At 40.3% G+C, this 25,684-nt stretch overlaps 1 protein-coding gene across 1 annotated transcript in view; it reads right to left on the bottom strand.

Annotated features, from left to right (window-relative positions):
* LOC126458294 (adhesion G-protein coupled receptor G4-like) overlaps nt 1-25,684 on the bottom strand; it is a 195,281-nt gene that overhangs the window by 79,778 nt on the left and 89,819 nt on the right. The window contains exons 7-8 of the mRNA XM_050095234.1: nt 23,837-24,074; nt 7,976-8,336 (exon numbers count right to left, since the gene is read on the bottom strand). Coding sequence (XP_049951191.1) covers nt 7,976-8,336; nt 23,837-24,074 — 599 coding nt within the window. The remainder of the gene's footprint in view (nt 1-7,975; nt 8,337-23,836; nt 24,075-25,684) is intronic.

Here is a 25,684-nt window from a genome sequence, read left to right on the forward strand (position 1 = left end):
CCACAAAAGTCTTTGGTCACCTACCAAGCACCATCAAAAGCCTGACAGATAGCCAACCAACATTTAAAAATAAATTAAAAGAATTTCTAGATGACAACTCCTTCTGCTCATTGGCTGAATTTTTAGATATAAATTAAGGGAGGGGAAAAAAAATAAAAAAAAAAAAAATAAAACCCAACTTAAACATTAGTGTCATGCAATATTTTGTGTAATGCAATATCTTGTACAGACATCTTTTATTAACCTGACATGTTCCACATCATTACGAAGTGTCGTATTCATGATCTATGGAACAAGTATTAATCTAATCTAATCTCTAATCTAATCATCAGTGCAGTAATTTGAGTGCGTCAGGTTCCACCAAGCTCATCAATTACTCTGTGATGGACAATTTCGCTGCAGATGTGGAGGACCAATTGCATAATAACCTGTCGAGCAACCGCCATGACCACTTTGACCCTCCATCTAGACACTTCCGTCATCTGGGCTTTATATTGCAATTTACCTCTGACATACGATACATCAAGGGTGCAGATAATGTGGTTGCAGATTTTTTGTCTCGTGTTGGCACTCTCACAACTCTGATAGACCTCTCTAACTTGCCTCAGATACAGTCTGCCGACACGGACACTATGGACCTTATTTCCAATCACAGCTTTTCACTCAAACCTGTGCGATCCACCTTTCCCAGTGTCATATGTGAGGTTTGGTGTGATGAGTCAACTGGTACACTGCATCCCTTCATACTCAAACCTCTACAGAGACAAGTGTTCGACAAATTACACAACCTAACTCCTCCAAGTGTGAGAGCCTCTACCAGACTTATTTCACCGTGCTTCGTCTGGCACGACATGCATCATGACTGACAAGCCTGGGCCCATGCCTGCATTCCATGCCAACAAAATAAAGTTCTGCAGCACACATGGCCCCCACTAGGCAGCTTCATCGCTCCCCCCAGTCGTTTCCAGCATGTTCACATCGACTTGGTGGGCCCCCTCACCCCCTCCGAGGGTTACAGATATGTGCTATCTATTATAAACAGAACATCTCATTGGGTGGAAGCTGCCTTGCTACCCAGTATTACATCCGAATCAGTGGCACAATTCTTCATAGACACTTGGATTTGATGCTTTGGCTGCCCTGTTTACTTGACGACCAACCAAGGCTGTCAATTTGAGTCTGCCTTGTTTTCTAAACTATGTAGGCTGTGCAGCATCAAGAAAAGTCATTCAACAGCATATCACCTTCAAAAGCAATGGTGTCGTGGAACATTGGCATAGGACGCTTAAGATGGCCCTACATTGCCATGGCCTCCTTTGGACGGAAGCCCCGCCATTCGTCTTACTCGGTTTGCGGACCACTTTCAAGGAAGACCTTAAAGGGTCAATGGCTGAGTTCGTCTATGGCCAGTCCCTAACACTGCCAGGCGAACTTGTTGCTCCTACTCCAGTTGCCAAACCGTCCGAACTGCCATCCTTGGTAGAACGGGTGAGGTTACACTGTAACAAGCTTCAACTCCCGCCCCCTTCCAGCCACAGTCCGCTGCACACATATGTTCCCAAGGCGCTCAACACTTGCGAATTTGTGTTCCTTTGCGATGACAATGTAAAAGCCCCATTACAGCCCCCTTACACAGGCCCGTACAGAGTTGTCAAATGAACCAGTAACACAATGGACATTGTAATTAAGGGCTCAGTAACTACTGTCTCCCTCAACAGGGTTAAACCTGCTATCATCGAGTTTTCCCCTACCTCACCCACTGTTGAAGAGGCCACACTCTCTGGCCACCCTCGGCCTTCTTCCTTTGCTCATGATTCGAGTAAAATCATGCCTACACTGGCCCTGTCAACGATCCCACACTCATTCCCGAGTTTTCCGCCTCCTGGCTCCCATAGCAGAGGCCCCAGCTCCCAGGGCTCTAATATAACAGTTCCATCTTTGTGCGACAGCACACCACGCCACTCTACTAACCAGTGCAGCCTGCAGGTTCCTGCCACGCCCACTCAGACCTCACCGTCTGACACTTACCCCTCTACTTGCAGCACACCACCCTCACCGTGCTACGGTTTCCCCACTCCACCAGCTGAGCATACCTCTCCATTAGCAGGCACCACTTACGAGCTCTTTACCCACATTCATCCTAATGTCATAATTAGTGGTGATACCGCATTAGTGCTGCTTGTGTGTGATGAATCATGTGACTCGTTAGGTGGTGTGTCACAACGTATAGCGAAGTGTTTCAAAATCTCTCGAAGTGCTACATGTGGCAACCTACGTGCTTACGTTAGGCCAAGTGGAAAGGTGATCATTAAGTTCCCTGCTGATGACGCCCTTCCACACCAGCGCTCCTGCACCGGCCGATGACTATGACCGCCTACGTTGCTTCAAGACTTCAGCATCAGCATCCCAGGATTTGCTCCACCCTCTCCTCCCACATGGCCCATGCCGTTAGATGCGGAGGAACTCACTGTAACCCACTTAACCCCCCCCCCCCCCCCTTCCCCTACCATCGCGTATGTACTCCATACTGCAGGGGGGGGGGGGGCTATCATATGTGTATTATGTCTTCGAGTTGACTTTTGTTTCGAATACTTCCGGACCTCAGTTCCGGCCTAGTCTTCGACCTGTACGTTTGTCATGTATTAAAAGTATTGATGATTATAAGAGAGAACCGTGGTCATTACCTTACCACCTTGATATCTCCTTCAACTATTTCATAGATATCATAGAATCAAACTTTTCTACCACAGATAAAGTACCTGTTGGAAGTCTTGCTGAGAACAATTCTGAAGCTAATCAACTGAATGAACTTGAAATCAAGAATATTTTGCAGCTCATCAGAGAACGTAAAAACAAAAATCCGCTGGATGGTATGAAATTTCTCCATTTTTACTTAAACAGTGTGAAAACAGTCTATCATATCCTTTGGTGCATCTAATAAATAGTGTATTAAAAGAAGGAGTGTTTCCTGACATACTAAAATTAGCCATTGTTAAACCTCTCTACAAAAAAGGTGATAAACAACTAGTTGAAAATTACAGACCACTCACTTTAACTTCCATTTTTAGCAAGCTAATTGAAAAAATAATTCTGAAATATATGTTAGAGCATTATAATAAGCACAACATTCTGGGAGATTTTCAGCATGGTTTCAGAAGTGGTCATAGCACCATGACTGCAACACTTCAATTTATGCTGAAAGCTCTTGCTAAAATTGATGAAGGTGTGCAAGTAGCTGGAGTTTTCCTAGACCTATCAAAGGCTTCTGATACGGTTGATCATAAGGTACTTCTGTCAAAACTGGCCAGAAAGGGCATAAGTGGAAAACTATTGCACCTCATCACATCATATTTAAAAAAGAGAAGACAGTGTACCTCAGTCTCACACAATAATGGAGCAACATTAAAAAGTTATACATTAAGGGCCAGGAATATTAAATTTGCTGTGCCTCAGGGATCGATAATTGGTCACTTCCTTTTTATATGTTACGTCAATGACTTTCCAAAGATAGTAAAAAATGATATCTTCATTACAATGCATGCAGATGACACTTCAGGCCTTTGTTGGGGAAATGATATTCTTTATCTTGGCATAGAGGTAAAAAATTTATAGATATTGCAAAGGAAAAGTTTGAAAATGACAATCTAAAAGTCAACTTACAAAAAACAAATATAATCCCCTTCAATGTTGGTGATTTGCAAACTTGTATTGATTTTCAAGATAGTAATATTTTAGGGAAAATCTGCAATGAGTGTAAATTCCTAGGTATATGCATAGATAGCAAACTACTATGGACATAACAAATTGACAACATATGTACAAGGCTATCATCTAGCCTATATGTTTTAAGGAGAATAACTCCATATGTCAATACCCAAACAATGAGGATAATGTATTTTGGTTTAATACATCCATTTCTACCATATAGTCTTGTATTGAGGCGCGCGGCTTCCAAAACTCATGTAGACTGAGTATTTAAACTCCAGAAAAGACCCTTGAGAATATTAGGCAAAAAAGATGCTAGAACATCATGTAAGGGATTGTTTATAGAATTGAAAATTCTTACTATGTATTCAATGTATATGTTTGAAACAATAGTATTAACTGTAGAAGATAAGAAATATACCTGAAACTTCCTGGCAGATCAAAACTGTGTGCCGGACTGAGACTCAAACTCGGGACCTTTGCCTTTCGCGGGCAAGTGCTCTACCATCTGAGCTACCCAATCACGACTCACGCCCTGTCCTCACAGCTTTACTTCTGCCAGTACCTCATCTCTTCAAACCTTCCAAACTCTACAGAAGCTCTCCTGCGAACCTTGATGGTAGAGCACTTGCCTGCGAAAGGAAAAGGTCCCGAGTTCGAGTCTCGGTCCGGCACACAGTTTTGATCTGCCAGGAAGTTTCATATCAGCGCACACTCCACTGCAGAGTGAAAAACTCATTCAAGAAATATACCTGTCGTAATGCAGAAATTCATAATCACAATACTAGACAAGTACAAAATTACCATATGATACACAGAAGACTGAAAAAACTGCAAACAGTCCATATATTAATGGAGGAAAATACTTCAGTGCACTGCCAAATGAACTGAAGGTAATAACTGGAGAGACATTCAAAAAACATCCAAAATCATGGCTCATTAAGCAGTGCTTCTATAGCCTGCTGCAGAAACTAAAATATAAAATATTATTATGTCAAGTAATTTGGACTACATTCTTAAGTTCCTATTATAAAGTAAAATTAGATTGTATACTGTTGTATTGTACTACCAATTGCTGTGCATGTAATTACATGTTTCATGTAAATAAATTACAAATTACAAATTACAAGCTAAGTTTGGTGTGGAATCCCATGTTAGCAGCTGTATACTGAGAGTGCACCTGGCAGGTAAGGGAAAGGTAAACTGGCAGGGTTGTTAGTGAAATCCATAAGGGGGGACACTAGTACTCATGGATGTACCTCTTTTTTAGACTAATATCAGTGTCCACTGAGAAGTTCAGGCAGGCAGGTGCTAAAGAGGTCCAAAATTCACAAGATTCTTGCAACAGTAAAGTAAATAATAATGTTACCGTATTTAACCAAAATATTGGTGGATTAAAGAAAAAAGTAGATTCTCACAAAAGTAAAGTAAAAAATAATACTACCATTTTTCAGCAAAATATTCCGGGATTGAAGAATAAAGTATATGAGCTCCTGGTTTGTTTAGATGACATTGAATCTGATAATGTAATAGATATACTATGCCTGTCTGAGCATCACATTGTGTCTGACATGGAAAAGGTAAATATCAGTGGTTATAAACTAGCTTCACATATGAGTAGAGAGAATAAGGTGAGAGGAGGAGTTGACATATATGTCAAAAGTTATCACTGTGTAAAAACCTTAGATACAAAAAAGTTTCGCCTAGAGCAACATATAGAAGCATGTGCCTATCAACTTAAACTGAAGGAGGGCTCTTTTATAATTGTATCAGTATATAGGTCCTCTTCAGGAAACTTTCATTTATTCCTGGAAAACTTGGATGCCTTGTTGTGCTATCTGTCAGATAGGGGAAAGCAAATTATTATTTGTGGGGACTTCAATATTGATTCATTAAAATAGTGTAATAGGAAGAATGACCTGGAAGTCTTGCTCGGTTCTTTCAATTTGACATCTGTCATTGATTTTCCTATTCGGGTAGTAAAGGACAGCAGCATATTGAGAGAGAACACTTTATAGATCAAGATATGTTTAAAAACATAAATGCTTGTCCTATTGAGAATGGCCTTTCTGATCATGTTAATAATAATAATAATAATAATAATAATGAGCGTATGGCATTGGTGGCCGGGAGACCACTCATGGGGCGATTCGGCCGCCGCTCCACAAGTTCTTTAATACCACTACGGCGACTTGTGAGTAAATGAGGATGAAATGATGATCAAAGACATACAACACCCAGTCATCTCGAGGCAGAGAAAATCACTGACCCCGACGGGAATCGAACCCGGGACCCCACGCGCGGGAAGCGAGGACGCTACCGCAAGACCACGAGCCGTGGACTCTGATCACCCAAACAGCCAAATATTATAAAAACTACTGTGCTACATTAAGAAAGGTTATTAAAAAGTTCGGAAGCATGTGCATCATGTCTGAGATTAATACCTCTGATAAAAAAATCAAAACAATTTGGAATATTATTACAAGGGAGACAGAGCAACCAAGAGTACAGGATGATGGCATTACCATAAAAGTGAATGGCAACTCGACAAACAACAAGCCGGAAGTCAAAACCATTTTGAATAATCATTTTTTAAATGTTGTAGAGAAAATAGGATCTAAATGTTCATGAGAAGAAGCAAGGCAGTTAATGAAAAAGCCTTACCCACACAATTTGATGCAATTGAAATTCCACCCACCTCTCCTTCTGAAATTAGGAAGATAATAAACTCTCTCAAGAATAAAAGCTCACATGGAATTGATGGCATTTCCAGCAGGATAATAAAAGCTTGTTCCCAAGAGATAAGTGGAATTATTAGCCACATATGTAATAGCTCTCTGAAGCAGTGTATTTTCCCAGATAGACTGAAGTATGCCATTGTTAAACCACTGCATAAAAAGGGGGATATATCTGATGTCAACAACTACTGCCCAATCTCTCTTCTGACTGCCTTATCCAAAATTCTTGAAAAAGTAATGTATTGTACAGTAGCTTCACACCTTTGTAAAAATAAAGTTTTAACAAAATGTCAGTTTGGTTTCCAGAAAGGTTTTTCAACAGAAAATGGTATGTATACTTTCACTAATGAAATATTAAATGCTCTGAGTAACTGGAAGTCACCCATTGGGATTTTTTGTGATCTCTCAAAGGCTTTTGATTGTGTAAATCATGGAATACTTCTAGATAAGCTCTGGTTCTCTGCAAATGGGCTCTCATTCAACTTTGACAAAACACAGTATATACAGTTCCACACAGTAAATGGAATGACACCATTAATAAATATAGACTTTGATCAGAAATCGGTAGCTAAGGTAGAATATTCAAAATTTCTAGGTGTGTGCATTGATGAGGGGTTGAACTGCAAAAAACACACTGAAGATCTCTTTAAATGTTTGAGTTCAGCTACTTATGCTATTAGAGTCATTGCAAATTTTGGCGATATACATCTCAGTAAATTAGCTTACCATGCCTATTTTCATTCTCTGCTTTTATATGGCATCATATTCTGGGGTAACTCATTGTTGAGTAAAAGAGTGTTCACTGCACAAAAGTGTGTAATCAGAATAATTGCTAGAGCTCATCCAAGATCATCCTGCAGACACTTATTTAAAGAGCTAGGGATCTTCACTGTAGCCTCACAATATATATATTCACTTATGAAATTTGTTATTAACAATCCAAGCGAATTCAAAAGTAATAGCAGTGTACATGGTTACAACACTAGGAGAAAGGATGATCTTCACTACTCAAGGTTAAATCTAACTTTAGCTCAGGAGGGGTAAATTATGCTGCCACAAAAGTCTTTGGTCACTTACCTAACAGCTGACAGATAGCCATATAGCATTTAAAAGGAAATTAAAAGAATTTCTGAATGGCAACTCCTTCTACTCATTAGATGAATTTTTGGATATAGTAAGTGGGTAATTTCCCCACCCCCCATCCAAAAAAAGAAAAAAAATATTAAGTGTCGTGTAATATTTTGTGTAATGTAATATCTTGTATAGACACCTTTTATTAACCTGACATGTTCCACATCATTATGAAGTGTCGTATTCATGATCTATGGAACAATTACTAATCTAATCTACTTGAGATGGATCAAGAATGCCCACACACAGATTCAAACACAGTACCAAACAACAAATATTAAGTAGAGCAATTAATTAGATGTTCTTGCATTAGCTGGATAAATAAGAGATGATATGCATTAATGAAATACAGGAGCTAAAGAAGTTTGCTGTAAACACTTAGAAACTATGAATAGTGTTACCTTTCTCATCTGGCACATCATGTATGTCAATCTCACTTAATATTCTGTCCACATTCATCAGTATGACATTACTACTTTCAGCTGTCTGCTGGGCTACTTCCAGTACTTCTTTGTCTTGCCTTGTCATAGCTGCTGTTACCTCTGCCACAACTTCCACAGCTGAAGAATTCAGTTTCTCTGTGTCAGCTGAGTCTAAAGCGAGACCTACAATAACAATGTCACTAGCTGACAGTTTCTGATCACTTTTATCTGTTCTGTCTCTGATAATGGACTGCAGATTACTGAGTGCACTAGTGGTATGGTTTCCTGTTCCCATGATGAGTTCATGTAATCTTCTTGTTTTTGATCCCAGGTTTGAAACCTGTAACAGGAAATGTTTACATCTGCTCTTCACCAGTTTTTTTAGATATATTTAATGAATCTTTTCCTTCTAGATCTTGGCAAAAGAAAGTAAGCAATAAACTTAAGTGGACTACACATGGAATACAAATTTTTAATGTCAGGAAAAGGAGAATTCACAATGTGTTAAAATCAAACAGAAATACTGATTTTGTTATGAATGTACAACACAATAAACTGTATCCAGGAAAATTGTAGCTGCAGCTAAAAATTGGCCAATAATACTTTCTCCCTCCACCATAGTAATAATACAAAAGTAGTGTGGTCAGTTGTTCAGTCAGAATTAGGAACCAAAGTTAAAACTCATGACATTTCAAAAATTAGATTTGAAAAAGAGTCTGTAATAAACCCTGTTCAGATGTCAAACTGTTTCAATGAATTCTTCTTAAATGTAGTAATGTCAGATGAAGATATAGTAGCCTGTCAAGACAACGTACATTTCATAAGCTTGGAAACACATCTTTCAAACAGTTTAAAAAATCATCCAAAGGCATGTGGAAAGTGAAATTTTATCTTTAAAAAACAAAACCTTGTCTATATGGGATGAAATACCCTTATCAGTAATCAGAAGAGTGTGTAATATCATTTCACAACCACTGTCAGCTATCAGAAACCAATCTTTTGATCAGTGTTGTTTTCCAAATGTATCAAAACATGTTGGTTCAAATGGCTCTGAGCACTATGCGACTTAACTTCTGAGGTCATCAGTCACCTAGAACTTAGAAATAACTAAACCTAACTAACCTAAGGACATCACACACATCCATGCCCAAGGCAAGATTCGAACCTGCAACCGTAGCGGTCATGTGGTTCCAGACTGCAGCGCCTAGAACCGCACGGCCACACTGTCCGGCAAAACATGTTGGGATAAAACCACTATTCAAATAGGGATTGACAGAAGATGTGAGGAATTACCTCCCTCTCTCTTCTGCTGGAAGCGTTTGAAAAGGCTTCAGTAAAACAAATTCAAAAATTTCTTAAGGTGAATGTCATAATTTTTAAAAATCACTCCAGATTCCAACAAGGAAAAAGCACTGTAAATGCAATTAATGTATTTGCTCAAAAGATATGCTCCTTGTTGGACAAGTGTAGAAAGGCCAGAAATATTCTGTGATCCAACAAAAGCTTTTGATTTAGTGAACCAGTCCTTACTTCTAAACAAATTACATATATATATGCAATGAGAGACCCAGCTTTACAATGGTTCACCTCTTACTTAACAGATGGGGAACAAAGAGTAATTATAATATCAAATTCAAGAAATTGCTCCTCAGACTGGAAAACAATTGGCCAAGGAGTCTTGCAGGGTTTTATATAGGGTCCCTACCTGTTTCTTTTATACATAAATGACCAACCACCTGCTACTGATGCTATTTCAGTTTTATTTGCTGATGATACATCAGTTCCAACTGAAAATGAGCCTGGGAAGAAACTTGGAAAGTGTCTTAAATACTTTAGAGAAATTTGAATCTTGGTTCCATCAAAATGGACTGAAACTACGTGAAACTAAAACCAAAATGATTCAGTTTGAAGCTAAATCATTAGAATGAAGTGAAGTAAAGGTAATTTGCAATGATGAGTATATCACAGAAGCAAACACCATGAAGTTCTTAGGCCTGAATCTTGATGAAAATGTAAATTAGACAGTACACATAGACCGCTTAGTAAACAAATTTAACAGCCGAGAAAGAAAAAAGAAAGGAAGGAAGGGAGGAAACATGTGTTGCCAAACAATGGGCATTATGTTGACCACTGTCAAAAAATCAACTTACATTTAACTCTTTCCATTTCAACCACAATCATTATTTTATTGGAAAACATATGCCAACATGGAAAAACTGAAGGTTCACTGAAGCACCACAATAATGCGATGCAGCACTAAAATGGAGCTCTTTCAAGAGAAGCCAAGCCATTTCCACACTACCAGGTCCCACACTTGTGGTTCTGAGTATGACTGGAAACAGTGCACTGGCATGAAGAGTGAGCTGTAAACAAATATAAATAACCATTTATCTTAGTAGAGGGGAGAGCAGTCCAGCAGTGGCTATGTGGATGAGAGTGTCACACCTTGACCGGGAAATATGGGACAGCACACAACTGCTAAATGGTCAGGCATTTGATGCTTTAACTTTGGTGCTGTTCGTCTAAGCTACCAGTGAGCTGCTCCCTCATCCTGGGACACTGCTGTGACCCAACCCTGCACAGAAATGGTCCCACACACAGGACCACTTCAGTTGGCGTCTGAAGTCAACATCAGTTGAACTTTAGTGGATGTTAGGGCTTCCAAACACCACAAGGCCACATCTACAGCTTGCAGTTGTCATGCAATAAGTGGAGTGAGCAAGCTGTTGATTCTGATTGTGTGTGCTGAAGGTATAGGAACTTGAAAGTTATATTAATCAAATTGGCAGAGTTGATAGACATGCTGTATTTCATGGGACTCAGGGAGCACTATTTGCAGCCAGGTGTTTGCAGTGCACCCTTGCCATGGCATAAAGCACCTTGTGCAGAATCAGTGTTAGGTACATGCCACCATTATGTCCATTCTGCCAGCGTACTAAATTTAAAGTGGTTGATAAGAAGGTGTAGGATATAAATTGGTTGTTATTTGGAGCATTTGTGAAGTATTGTGAATTGGTGCTTTGCTGTCTTTGTTGTGGATGGAAGCTAAAGATTTTGCAATGGCAGAGTCATGGACACAGGATGTTTCCAAGTGAGAGGCATTTTGGTTGTTACTGAATAAGGCAGCATAATTATACATGGGTAAAACAGAGTTACTAAGTCAAATGGCTATTAAAGATGAGCCGCTGGTGCCAATCTAGCCATCAGGGGCTTAAGTAGATTCAACCACTACCAGTATGATTACTGGTACTCCTTTTTCTTGTAGGTCAGCTGAAGATACGGTGTCTGTCTTGGAGAACCTGAAAATGTCAGCAGGGATGGCTAATTGGTCAGACAGTCAGTTTTGCAAGTGACAAAGCTACAGTTGTTAGGAGAGGCAAAAAGTTTTGTTAGGTGTATGGAGGCATTGAAAAATGCAAATACATTTGGGCAATCAGGTCAGGTCCTCCTGCAGTGATATAGAAGGCAAAACATTATGAGGTTTTTTTGGGAACAATTAAGTGGAATCATGAAAAGGCACAGTGAGGCAATGGAGAATTTTGTGAATGGGATGCATAAGATTAATGTAGATACATACAAGCTAGGAAAGAGTGATGAGGCAAATACAGTTATGCTACAGGAAGCAAAGCACAGGGTACTTGACACCCAAGGGGCCTGTCACCTGATATGTCAAGACAGGTTCAGACTGGTGTCTTGCAAGATACGTATTCTGGTGTCAGGTTAGCAACAGAATCTGAGAAGACTGATGTGATGTGGGATAAACGGCAAATATTCTCTGCTAATGTGAAGTGCTATAGCAGGAATGGGAGACATTGAGAGGCAATGTTGACAGCTTTAACAGTGTGTATAGGATGGATATCAGCAACAGAGTAATGGAAGCAGTAACAGAGGTGGCAAGGGGGAAATGGATTAATATTAAATACAAGAGAGAACCCCAAGTCTGCAAGTGGTGATCATGGTAACTTTTGATGCATCAAGTACACTACATATGCAAAGGTGGATTGTGCTACATTAGAGAGTGTGAGGGGCAGGAAACATAGGATTTTGTTGCACACAGGGGCGCTTGTTTCTGTTGAAGTCTCCCCATTCAGGATGACATACTGCTCTTTGTCTCTTAGAAAACTTTCTACCCATCTGCATATGTCACTGGATAGACCATAAGCACACACTTTTTGGAGCAAGTGACAGTGCGGAACTGAGTCAAACGCCTTTTGAAAGTAGAGGAATATGGCATCAACCTGGGAGCCGGTATCTAGAGCTTGTTGTATATCATGCGCAAAGAGGGCCAGCTGTGTCTCACATGACTGCTGTTTCCTAAAACAATGCTGATTTCTGCAGATGACTTTCTCAGAGGCTAGAAAGGTCATTATGTCTGAACACAAAATATGTTCCATGATTCTACAACAAATCGATGTCAGTGAAATTGGCCGGTAATTATGTGCATCTGATTTTCTACACTTTTTATAGATTGTTATGACCTGGGCCTTCTTCCAGCCCCATGGAAATTTCTGCTGTTCCAATGATCTCTGATAGATGATGGATAAGAATGGTGCTATACTTGTAGCATTGTCAACAGAAATCTTACGGGGATTCCATCTGGGCCAGATGCCTTCCTGGCATCTAAGGATCTTAAGTGTTTTACAATCCCAGATACACTAAACACTATGTCAGCCATCCTTGCATTTGTTTGATAACTGGAAGGGGGAATGATGCTGCAGTCCTCTACCATAAACAAGTTTTTGAAAGCTAGGTTTAGAATTTTGGGCTTCTGTTTATCATCATCTGTTGCATTACCTGTACTACCAGCAAGAGAAGGTATTGAATTATTTGTAGCATTCATAGATTTTATGTACGACCAAAATTTTTTGGGGTTATTTTTAGAATCTGCAGGTAAAATATTGCTTTCAAATTTGTTAAAAGAGTTGCTCATTGACCTTTTGACAGCTGCTTTTATTTTCCATAATTTTTGTTTTTCAACAGGGCAGTGACTATGTTTAAAATGATTGTGCAAAATTCTCTGCTTTCTCAGCAACTTCCTGATATGTTTGTCGAACCAAGATGGATCCTTTCCCTCCCCTATATTTTTGCTAGGCACATGTTTCTCTAGCATGTGGTGAGAAATACCTTTAAATTCTGACCAAACATGCTCAATATCTTTGTGTCCTGCAGTGAATGCTTGGAGTTGACTATGAAGATATTCATTAATGACACTTTTATTTGCTTTCCCAAACAATAAAACTCTATGCTGTTTCTTTGGCATTTTTGCAACTTCCACTGACATAGAAGCCACAATGACATTATGGTTGCTGAGGGAAGCTGTCACCAGTGAAGAACTGTTGCAAGGTGCATCTATCTTAAGGGACAAGCCAGAGGGCACCAGAAAGTTCCTTTGGGTGAATATATAACTAGAGTTACCACTTGATACGTTGTGTCTAATAGAGCTACTAAAGCAGAATAATGTATTGGATGCATCACATTGTTTTGTAAGGAGAAGTATTGTACGTATACAGTAGGGGGATGGCAGGAAGTTGGTGCCCGTGAACTTTGATAATTTTGGCGCCATGAAGTGAGGCTAACGAAGGGTCTGTTAGTGATGAATCTGGATATCCTGGCATGGTCAGCCAAAGGCCATTGCTAAAACTGCATGTTATAAAAAGGTGGAGTATCTACAGGAAACGGAGAGGGCAGAAATGGAGAAATTACTAACTGGAGTTCAAGGACTTGGTTTATCCTCAGGGTCCATTGTCAATGACACCCAAGATGCAAGATTGAACACCAACTAGGAGTGAAGCACCAGTGTATACCTTGGCATTTGCGGCCTATTATGGAGGATTTCACAAACCAGCAGCTAGCTGATGGGATAATAGAGGGAAGCACTAGTCCATGGCGAGACACCATTGTGGTTGTGCCAAAGAATTTTGGAGACCAAGCCCAAGCACAGCTGGGGTTGCAACTTTGTGTTAAAAAGTCAATGTGTTAGTATAGGTTGGCCTGTGAGTCAGCTATTGCTTGGAAACTGAACTCATTTCATATGACAAAAAGTCAGTGTATAAGTATAGGTTGGACTGTGAGCCAGCTATCGCTTGAAAACTGAACTCATTTCATATGAGAACAATGTACGAACTTTGTGTGACTTGTCCCTTGACTGGTGCTGCCTTCTGTTATTGATTTCTACAATTATTTTGCAAGAAACATTAGCAAACATGCTGTCATGAATGTCTGAGCCAAAATGATCACAATGACATAATTTTGTGCATGTGCTTATCAGCTTTCACAGTCTGCAGTAATTCTGCTACAAATATGTCACTTCTGCTGGGTGAGCAAGAAATTTTGGAAGCTCAAGAGGAAGAAATTGTTCAATGACTCACCTCACAAAATGAAAAATAAATTTTAAAGCTTGGCCCTCTTTAGTATATATTACTCTTGAAGATACATCAATTACGTATGTGCTAGTAGCTCTCTCAATAATGCATGAAAGGCCAATTTTCTAGGTTCAATATTCTTCTAAGTGGCCAGTCTCCAAAGTGTTAACAGATGATTCCGAGAAATACAGGATCTCTTGTGACTGTCATCAGCATGATAGTACAACAGTAACCAAGGCATATTCCATACCCAATATCACTTGGGGCAGTGTTGGTATTTCTCTACCATGGTTTTAAGGAGTGGGTACTATCAGCTAGATATGATTCTGGAAGACTGACTGAAAACAGCGTTCTTGGTACCTTTGGGATATTATGAGTATCAAAGGTTATCATCTGGGTTGAAGAATGTGCCATTAGTGCTTCTATGGTTGTTGGACAGGGTACTAAGGGGATTAAAACCTTGGCAATGTGTGGTGTACCTCGATCACATAATCGCGTTTTCACGGAATATGGAGGAATATACACATTGGCTGAGAGAGGTACCATGTGTATGAGTATAAGACAACCATGAATATGAGGCAATCCCCCCATTTTTTAAGAGGTTCCTTGAGAAAAATTTCTTTTTAACATATTCTGAATAATACAAATTGTTTTATTGACATAAAGTGTCTGCCTAAAACTTTAGCATTATATCTGTTCTAAACTTACATCATTTATTGATTGCGTACATTTTGATAATACAAAGAGGAATAAAATAATAAAAAAGAAATTGTTTACATTAATTTTTTATCTTCTCTACTCATCATCATTATTTAACAGTTCCAGTTTCCCAGGTACTGGTAATGAACCTCTTCCACTTCACCCTTATTGGAGTGTATGAGCTGTAATGACAAGTTTACAGGAAGCCATTCATCACACAGTACATGGACAGCTGAGTCTAGTGCTGCTTGCACCAGAGCAGTACTTGGTAGGATTGCAGAATGTGGGAGAAGTTGCCACTTGAGTTAAGATTCATCACGGAGCCTACTTAGCTCAGCAGAATTTACTGGCTGAACTATCAAGCAGCTTTGATAGAAGTTAGAATGGACCAGGCACTATAATATGTACTGGTTCAGAATAGGAGAGGGGGGGGGCAGGGGGGGGGGGGGGCAGGCATGTGGTAATGACAGCAGAAAAGCTCCAGTGCTGTCAGAGGGTAAGAATTATGGTGTGCCCGACCTGGGTAAGCCAGACTGGCACAGACACATGCAAAGTTCAACTGGTTATAGGCAAAACAAGCAATCAGGGTTGTCCATGGGACACCATGGAACCTAAATCCTATTTCCAACAAGCAGGGTTACACTGGGTCTATTCTGTGTATGACAATCTAGTTGTTTGTTGTGGTCTTCAGTCCTGAGACTGGTTTGATGCAGCTCTCTATGCTACTCTATCCTGTGCAAGCTTCTTCATCTCCCAGTACTTACTGCAACCTACATCCTTCTGAATCTGCTTAGTGTATTCATCTCTTGGTCTCCCTCTATGATTTTTACCCTCCACACTGCCCTCCAATGCTAAATTTGTGAGCCCTTGATGCCTCAGAACATGTCCTACCAACCGGTCCCTTCTTCTTGTCAAGTTGTGCCACAAACTCCTCTTCTCCCCAATTCTATTCAATACCTCCTCATTAGTCATGTGATCTATCCATCTAATCTTCAGCATTCTTCTGTAGCACCACATTTCAAAAGCTTCTATTCTCTTCTTGCCCAAACTATTTATGGCCCATGTTTCACTTCCATACATGGCTACACTCCATACAAATACTTTCAGAAACGACTTCATGACACTTAAATCTAAACTCGATGTTAACAAATTTCTCTTCTTCAGAAACACTTTCCTTGGCATTGACAGTCTACAGTTTATATCCTCTCTACTTCGACCATCATCAGTTATTTTGCTCCCCAAATAGCAAAACTCCTTTACTACTTTAAGTGTCTCATTTCCTAATCTAATTCCCTCAGCATCGCCCAACTTAATTCGACTACATTCCACTATCCTCATTTTGCTTTTATTGAAGTTCATCTTATATCCTCCTTTCAAGACACTGCCCATTCTGTTCAGCTGCTCTTTCAAGTCCTTTGGTGTCTCTGACAGAATTACAATTACCTCAAAGTTTTTGTTTTTTCTCCATGGATTTTAATACCTACTCTGAATTTTTTTGTTTTGTTTCCTTTACTGCTTGCTCAATATACAGATCGAATAACATTGGGGACAGCCTACAACCCTGTCTCACTCCCTTCCCAACCGCTGCTTCTCTTTCATGTCCCTCAAATCTTATAACTGCCATCTGGTTTCTATACAAATTGAAAATAGCCTTTCGCCCCCTGTATTTTACCCCTGCCACCTTTAGAATTTGAAAGAGAGTATTCCAGTCAACATTGTCAAGAGCCATCTCTAAGTCTACAAATGCTAGAAACGTAGGTTTGCCTTTCCTTAATCTTTCTTCCGATATAAGTCGTAAGGTCAGTATTGCCTCACGTGTTCCAATATTTCTACGGAATCCAAACTGATCTTCCCCAAGGTCAGCTTCTACTAGTTTTTCCATTCGTCTGTAAATAATTCGCATTAGTATTTTGCAGCTGTGGGTTATTAAACTGATTGTTCAGTAATTTTCACATCTGTCAACACCTGCTTTCTTTGGGATTGGAATTATTATATTCTTCTTGAAGTCTGAGGGTATTTCGGCTGCCTCATACATCTTGCACACCAGATGGTAGAGTTTTGTCAGGACTGTCTCCCCCAAGGCCATCAGTAGTTCTTATGGGATGTTGTCTACTCCCAGGGCCTTGTTTCGACTCAGGTCTTTCAGTGCTCTGTCAAACTCTTCACACAGTATTGTATCTCCCATTTCATCTTCATCTACATTCTCTTCCATTTCCAGAATATTGTCCTCAAGTACGTCACCCTAGTATGTGGCAGTAGCAAACTGCTGTGAGCAGGCTAGACTTATAGGGGCAAAATGAGTGGAACCAAGCACTTGTGGAATATTAATCAGTGGAACAATCTGCAACATAACAGGCTCAACTCAACATCTACCAGCCATGGTTATGGGGATTATGTACTAGCCACACAAACCAATGGACTCACTTCCAGTATAGAATGAAACCTTCCTGAATAACACAGTAACCAAAACTAAACCACTCGCTGAGCCAGCTCACAATAATGCAAGAAATGAATATTTAGGTCAAAGTGCTGCTATAGCATGTATAGGGAGGGACAGCATCATGCAGATGTGATCTTGAGTGTTTCGATACCTGCACCATAGTAGCTCTGACACTGTTCTGTTCTATCTCCACCTATATTAAGTGTAACCTTCTCCCCCCTCCCCAAACCCACATTAGTTCAGATCCTGGTCCTGGTAGAATGGGTAAGATGGATTACAAATTGTGCTTGGATAGAAGGAGTAGGCCAGTCATCGTAATAATGCAATGCAATGGTGAAACAGAAATCTTGCAGGATGAGCTAAACCATTAGACACCACCAGGCCCCAGATCTATTGACCTGAGCATAGCTGGAAAAAGTGCAATAGTACAAAAAGGGGGCCACAGATCAATATAAATAACTATTGATATTAGCAGAGGGGACAGCAGTCCAGCAGTGCTTATAGGGATGAATGGGCCGTGCCAGATGACTGAATGGTACAGGATAGTGCAGCTGCTAGAAGTTCAGTCCTCCACCTTCTGCTAGTGTGAAGTTCTCCTTCTTGGACATGGTACTCCTCCATCAGAGGCTGCCTCCTGGTCCACTACTGCAGCAGCCAGACTCTTGCCCTGGAGGGCTTCGGAATGAGATCAGGGCAGTACAGCCATCCACCCTTCCATGCTGGCGCAGACACCTAGGCAGCTCACACTGTCACTCACAGGGGTGAGATCCACCACAGGGGACTGGCTTCCTCTGCAAGCAACCTGACAGTCTTCATCACTGCTGGCTCTGACCAGGAGCAGTTGTGTTCCATTAACTGGAGTGCACACAAAAGCTTCTGGAGTCAACATTCCTGGGTACCAATGTCATGGCCCAGTAGCTGCCAGTTCGCTGTTGTTATGTGCTGTCCTTACTGTGTGCTGTGGGAGGGGGAGGGGGAGGGGGGGGGGGGGAGGGAGCATGGGCACTGCCTCACAGAGATGCTGTGAGTGTAGTCACATCAGTTTTAATATAATGTTTTGACTTTTGATTCTGTTTGTTTAAGCTACCAGTGGCCTGCTTCCTCACCCTGGAACACTGTCACAACCTATCCCCACACAGAAATGGTCTTACACCCCCACACCATTGAATTTCAGTGGCATTTTTGTGCCACGCTGAGAACTTTTTACTGTGCATCACATTTTAACATTTTAACAAAACTTACACCATTAGCTAATAAATCTCACAATTTCTCTGGTCTTAATTTACATAAATTCTCTCATTCCTTTGGTTTCAGCATTTATTTTCAGTAGCTATTCCCATGTTCAGCCATTTTTAGTTTTCTATATCTTTCATTGTCTGACCTGTCTATTTTTTCCTCACCCTCATCCTCCCCTCCCACCTCCTTGTCTACCAGGTATAATGCTCTTAGCTTTCTGCCTTTTTAACACTTAAATGATGTTTTGTCAGTAATCTGTATTGATTATTACCTTATCTTCCACCTTTAAGCCCTCAGCTTTCCAAATCCCTCCAGTGCAGTCTAAAACAATCAGTCTTTCCTTCCCAGCCCATCTGGTAAGTCTCCCCTGATCCAGGGTTGTGGCTGACTTTTCCATAACTCTTCTCATTTCCTAAATCTTACCATCCCTTTTCCTTCCCCTTCAACCCTTCTGCCAGAGGAAGGAGCCCCTGACTCTGAAAGCATGGACATTTCTTTAACTTTCATATGTGCTTTCTCGTGCCACCACTTGGTGAGGAGATTTCTTATCTATCTAGTTATATTATCTTTCCAATATCCTTTTTGGGCCTCATGACTCATTCTATGTCATTTAACTCCTATATACTGCTTTGTGTTCTAATTCCCCCTCCCCTCCCTACCATCCTGCTGCTGCATTGGTGAGCAATTAGTAGCTTCAGTCTTAGATAATGACAGTTTGTTAACAAATGGTTTTATAGTCTGGAAGGAATGGTTAATATCTAACCATGGTATAGGAAGGCAGTATAAAAACAACAAAGTGAAAAGATTCAATGTAGAAACATTATGTTTCAGTAATAAAGAAGGTCTCTACCTACATTGTTAATCTGACAATACCCTTTTCGAATGTGTGGGATTATTTCTGTAATCATACTTCTTTGAGTTATATTTAAACTACACTCATGTACTAATTGAATGCTTTTTCTTTGTCTGGTGGATCTTATTTGAGTTATGAACTAGTAATTCTCTTTATTGAACTTAATATCTTGCAAAAGTGCTATCTTATATTCTTGTAAGATGGCACTTCTGATCATCAAGTAGCGTCAGAAGCTGACATGTTTAGTACTACTGACAAACATACGTACCAGTAAAAGTAACTACAAAATCTTATCTTTCAGAATGGAAGCCCTGTGGCAGTTTCAGCTTTACTTCTTACCCTGTCCTAATCATTTATAGACTGAAGCTGGAAAAAGCATCAGATGAACAATCTCCGCAGTCTGTGAAGTTATGCATAGTCACTCTCCCAATGAGGTTTACTGGTTAGTGCATCTGCCTAGTGAGCTGGAGAACTAGGTTCAAATCCCAGCTTTGGTACAAATTTTCAATTGTTGCTTCTGTCTGTGTATGTACATCATAGATATTTGAGACTTCAAAAGGCTTTGGAACCATACAGTTTCATTTTACAAAATTACCTATCCCTATGTTTCAAGCAGGCTGCACCATTTCGTTCGATACTGAGGTGCTATTTCAATATAGTTGGAGAGCCTCTGCGAAGGTGTTCAAGATTAAGGGGAATGCCAAATGGGCTGATGTGTGAATAGGAATCTGGATTGAGGAGAGAGGCATGCTAGGGTAATCTGTGCAGCTGTGCAAAACAGCTGTGCCAAGGCAGCGTAGTGGTTAGCACCTGGGCTTGAATCCCAGCCGTACAAATTTTCATTTGTCACTTCAGTCTTCATATACACTCATGAGCCAAAGCATTATGATCATCTGCTTAACCGCTTGTTTGTCTATCTTTGGAATGAAATACATCACTGATTTTGATTATCAGGAATCCAACAGTTTGTTGGTAGGTTTGCAGAGGTGTGTCTACATGTCTACACACAGGTCATGTAATTAGTGCAAATAATGGTTGTTGATTTGTGTAGAAGGTGATGGTGCCCAACAGTGACCAAGATGGGCTCCCTAAGATTTACAGCAGGCAAATTTGGTCACTGAGCCATCAATGTGAGTTCACTATAATGCTCCTCAAACCACTGTAGCACAATTCTGGCTCCAAGACACGGACAGTTATGCAGCTGAAACATGACATCACCATCAGGGAATACATCAAGCATGAAAGGATGCAGGGAGTTCGCAGCTGTCAGCATGTCTTTGAGAGCTACCGCAAGTCCCACACAAGTACAGGAGAACATCTTCCATGGCATAATACTCCTCCCACCAGCCTGTGTGCATGGCGTGTTGCTTGTTTCAAGCTGCCATTCACCACGATGATAGCATTTGTGGGGATGACCATCGACCTAGTGTAGCAAAAATGTGATTTACTCACAGCACCAGAACCTTTTCATTGGTCGACAGTTGAATCCTGCTGGTCCTGTGTCCACTGCAATCATAATTGACGATGTTGTTGGGTCAACATGTGAGCATGTAAGGGTGGTCTGCTGTGTAGCTCCATGTTCAACAGTGTACTATGAACAGTGTGCTCCAAAACATTTGTGCATGCACAAGCATTGTACTCTTTTGGCAGAGGTGCCACAGATAACCATCTATCCTACTTTACAGAGCAGGCAAGCCACTGGACCCCATGTTCTATGAAGAGTCAAGAGAGTCCAACATTTAGGACCTAGTAATAGTTTCACTGTCCTTCCACCTCTTTCCATAGATGCTCACAACAGTAGAATGTGAACATTTGACCAGCTTCACCATTTTCAAGATACTCATTCACAGGCTCTGTGTAATAATAATCTCCCTATGTCAAAGTCAGTTACTTCAATAAATTTCGCCATTTGCAGCCCACATCTTCGCTAGGGTGATCCCCCCGCCCATGTCTGTTCCACTTACACACTTTTGTTACCATGTCATGGGCCCACTATGCCACCAGGTGACATCTAATGTCACAGTGGGCAGCGTCACAATGTTTCAGCTGATTACTGTATAGAACCAGGTGTGTGTTGTCACTTCACCTTTTTTTTCATCAGCTGTACTACACATTTTGCCTCCTGGTGGCAAGCACAGCCCATAATACTACTTCACTATTTATTTATTTTCTCAACTGAATTTTTGTTTGATATGAACAACAGAATGTAGATGCTGAAGTAAGTAGAGCTCCAAAAATTGCCAACCACTGACTTTACAAGCTATCAAACAACCCACATTCTTTCCTGACTGATGTGGGTAATTGTTTCAAACTGGATGGCAGTGATGAACACAGAGAGATGCAAGATACAGGGGGAAAAAAGTGGGGAGGAGAAGAATGTGTGAGAAGGGACCAATCCCACTAATCTACACCTATATATATGTACATACAGACAGATTTTTCTCCCTGACCACCCACTTGTGATTGTTGTGGTAGAGATAGCCCTTGGTCTCAAGCTGTGGGAGTTTGCATGGCAGGAGGTGAGCGTGGTGAGAAAAAAATCCATGAAATATGGAGTGATAAATACTTTTAGGGAAAGCTATATACTCTGTGACATATGGGATTTACCATACATGTGAAAATGTGTTTATAGTTTTATTCATCTGACATAATATGATGCTTGCCCATTTCATCATTCACTCTTTAATCATCATGTGTAATGTCAAACAGATCAGTTTCTAATCTCTCAGAACGCTTTTGGCATTCACAAATCAGCAGATACACAAAGAAAAAAATTCACATACACTCAAAGATAAAAATACTTGAAAGTAACAAATGAATAATCGAGTGGTACACTACAGTGATTTCAGAAAATTATTTCGCTTATTCTTTTTGGGTATATTCCTTTTCATAATTTAGCATGTTTTTGTCAATCACTTTGCTTATTCTTCTTTTGCATTATTCTTCATGAGTATTATCATCCATCACAGAATGGATGAAACATGTTGAGGATGCTGTCACCATTACACTGCATTGTGAAGGAAACAATAAAAACGTTTCCACATACATGGTAAAGTTTGTAAGTCATATATTACTTAGCTTTACCTAAGAGTATTTATTGCTCCATATTTCACAGATTTTTGCCCACCACACTCACTCAATGCCACACATCATGACCAAACTACCTTACTAACACGATACTTAGCGTAAAGAAGACACTCAAGCTGCAGACAGGAAAAATTAAAAGACACTCACATACAGCTTTTGGCCACAGCCTTCATCTGTAAAAGACCCACACACACACACACACACACACACACACAAACACACACACACACACACACACACACACACACACAAGCAAGCACATCCCATGCACACGCTACCAACTCCAGCATCTTGGGCAGAAGTTACTTTTAAAATGAATAGGTAAATTTGTTGGAATCATTAATACAAGGGGTACAGGAGAAACCTCACTAACTGCTGCATCTGTGAGGATAGTAGCTCCAATGACAATTTTTCTTATAGTTTTAATCTATGAATGGATAGGATTCCAGCCCGAGACACTCCAGTTTGTTGCAGTTGTGTGCGCATGAGGTGTACTTGCTCGTGCACGCATTTGTGTGTGTGTGTGTGTGTGTGTGTGTGTGTGTGTTTGTGTGGATGCATATTTTACTGATGAAGGCTGTGGCTGAAAGCTTTATGTGAGTGCATTTTAATTGTGCCTGTCTGCAACTTGACATGTCTCCTTTACAGTAAGTGGCAATCTGTCTTTTCCTATATTGTTGTATTCCTACCTGGAGTTTCCATTGTTTGATTCTTAAGAGCATAACTACACTCATAATATCCTCAATGACATATACATCTGTAGGCATTTCATACCTAGAATGGTATTCATTCTTTCTGCCATGACATATATTCTGACCTAGGCAATGGCAGTTTTCTCAGCTAATTTCATCATAAGTAAGCACTCAGGAATGGAAGTCCTGAGTGGAGTGGGTGGGCTGGAGTCAGTCCCACATCTCTACATTGCAAGCTGAGCTGCAGTTATCATCTTCTATGTGCCTAACCAATGCTCAATGCTTATTCGGCATCCTGAATGGTTTTGTTGTCTTTCCTCTTCTCATTATTTATATTCTATCAGTATCATGTTCACTTTGAAAAATTGTTAGAGATTCATATTTTTGTCAAGACAAATACTTTACAAAAAACTGTTTGCACTTTAAACATACATGAAAAGCTTTCTCATACTTTCAAACATGAGTACCTACCTTCAGCTTCATTACTGGTCCCCAATGAGCACCTGAGGTAAAGTTACCATGGCACATACGATAAGCTGTACCATCAGTTGCTATAGTTCTCCTGTCAGCATTTGTTAAATGCCAAAGGGGTGGTTCTTCATCACAATGCCAAAGACTGTGCAATCCGATTAGCTCATATGAGGTGCTGTTTTTTATAAGGTTCTTTATGTTATCAGAGACAGGTCCAATGAGATGAAGAATAACTTGGCTGTAAATAAATATCTTATCAGTTTATTGTGGTATACAATAAATATGAGATTAAAGCAGTCACCTTTGTATATTATGTGGTATTATACAGTTTTTGGTTTCATTTACACACATTAAAAATTTTTTCATCTCAAAAAAATGTATTTGTTATGTTGTGCATAATTATGTACAAGAGTTAACACGTGTGCATTTTGACTGATTTATGATCCAATATTATTTTATTGATTGATTCATTCATTCATCATGGTCTGATAAATACCTTGAACAGAAGTCTTCAAGAATGTCAGCTGAGTCAAGATAGAGCTTAACAGATCCAAACAGTTGTTTTCTTTAATATAAATTACCAGCTAACATGGAAAAGCCTCACAATAACTGAATATGTATGGGAATTGTATATATGTCCTAATCTCTTCTCTCCCTCTCTCTGTCCATGTCATCCTCTCCCTCTCTTTCTTCATCTTCCCCTTCTCCTCCTCCCTCTCTTGTCCATCTCCCCCTCCTCCTACTCTCATTGTCCATCTCCCAACCCCCCCCCCCTCCCCCCCAAAAAAATCTCTCTCCAACTTCTCCTCACCCCCTTCTCTGACAGTCTCCTCCTTCCCCTTTCTCCTCCTCTTCCACTCTCTCTCTGACATGAGACTTGTCTATTTTATTGCAAACACAACCTCAATTGGGAAATGAGATTGCTTAAAATAAATAGGTAAATTGATTGGAGTCATCAATATGAGGGGTACAGGAGAGACCTCATGAACTGCTGCATCTGTGAGGATAGTAGCTTCAATGATGGTTTTTCTTATAGTTTTAGTCTGTGAGTGGATAGGACTGCAAAGTTTTGGATAATTCATATTTCACAAATTTATATTTCACAGTAGTTTTCTAATCACAAGTGGATGCACCATAAATGCAATATTCCTCTTTATTCCTCAAACTGTCTGCAATGAAGAAGACAAAAGAGCCCTCCATTATGCATTTTGTTTAACATTATATATAAAGAGAAAGATTGTCAAACAAGTAAGCTTTTGGCCAAAAAGGCCTTCTTTCAGACTGGACAACATACATACACACTCTCCTTCTCTCTCTCTCTCTCTCTCTCTCTCTCTCTCTCTCTCTCTCTCTCTCTCATGCAAATGCAACTCACATTCAATGACCACTGTCTCTGGCTGCTGAGGACACACTGTGAGCAGCTGCACATGATGGGAGAAGCAATCTGGGTCATGGGGGTAAGGAGGGATAAAGATAGCAGGGCCGGGGTTGGGGGTGGTAAGTTGCTGCTAGTGGGAGCACAAAGGGATAAGGTGGAGAGAGGGTAGGACAGCTAGGTGCTATCGGGAGGTTAGACGGAGGGTGGCAGGTAGTGGAAAAGTAGAGAAGTAAAAAGACTATGGGTGTATTGGTGGAACAGAAGGATGTATAGAGTTGGGGTGGGAACAGGGAAGAGGATGGATGGGTGAAGGCTAATGACTAATGAAGATTGAGGGGAGGAGAGTTACGGAAATGTAGGAGATCTTGTAAGGAGAGTTCCCTTCTGCACAATCCAGAAAACGTGGTGTTGGTAGGAAGGATCCAAATGGCACAGAGTTTTAAGAACTCAATAAAATGAAGAAATTTTTG

Source organism: Schistocerca serialis, chromosome 2 (assembly GCF_023864345.2).
Source record: "Schistocerca serialis cubense isolate TAMUIC-IGC-003099 chromosome 2, iqSchSeri2.2, whole genome shotgun sequence".
Lineage (NCBI taxonomy): Eukaryota > Metazoa > Arthropoda > Insecta > Orthoptera > Acrididae > Schistocerca > Schistocerca serialis.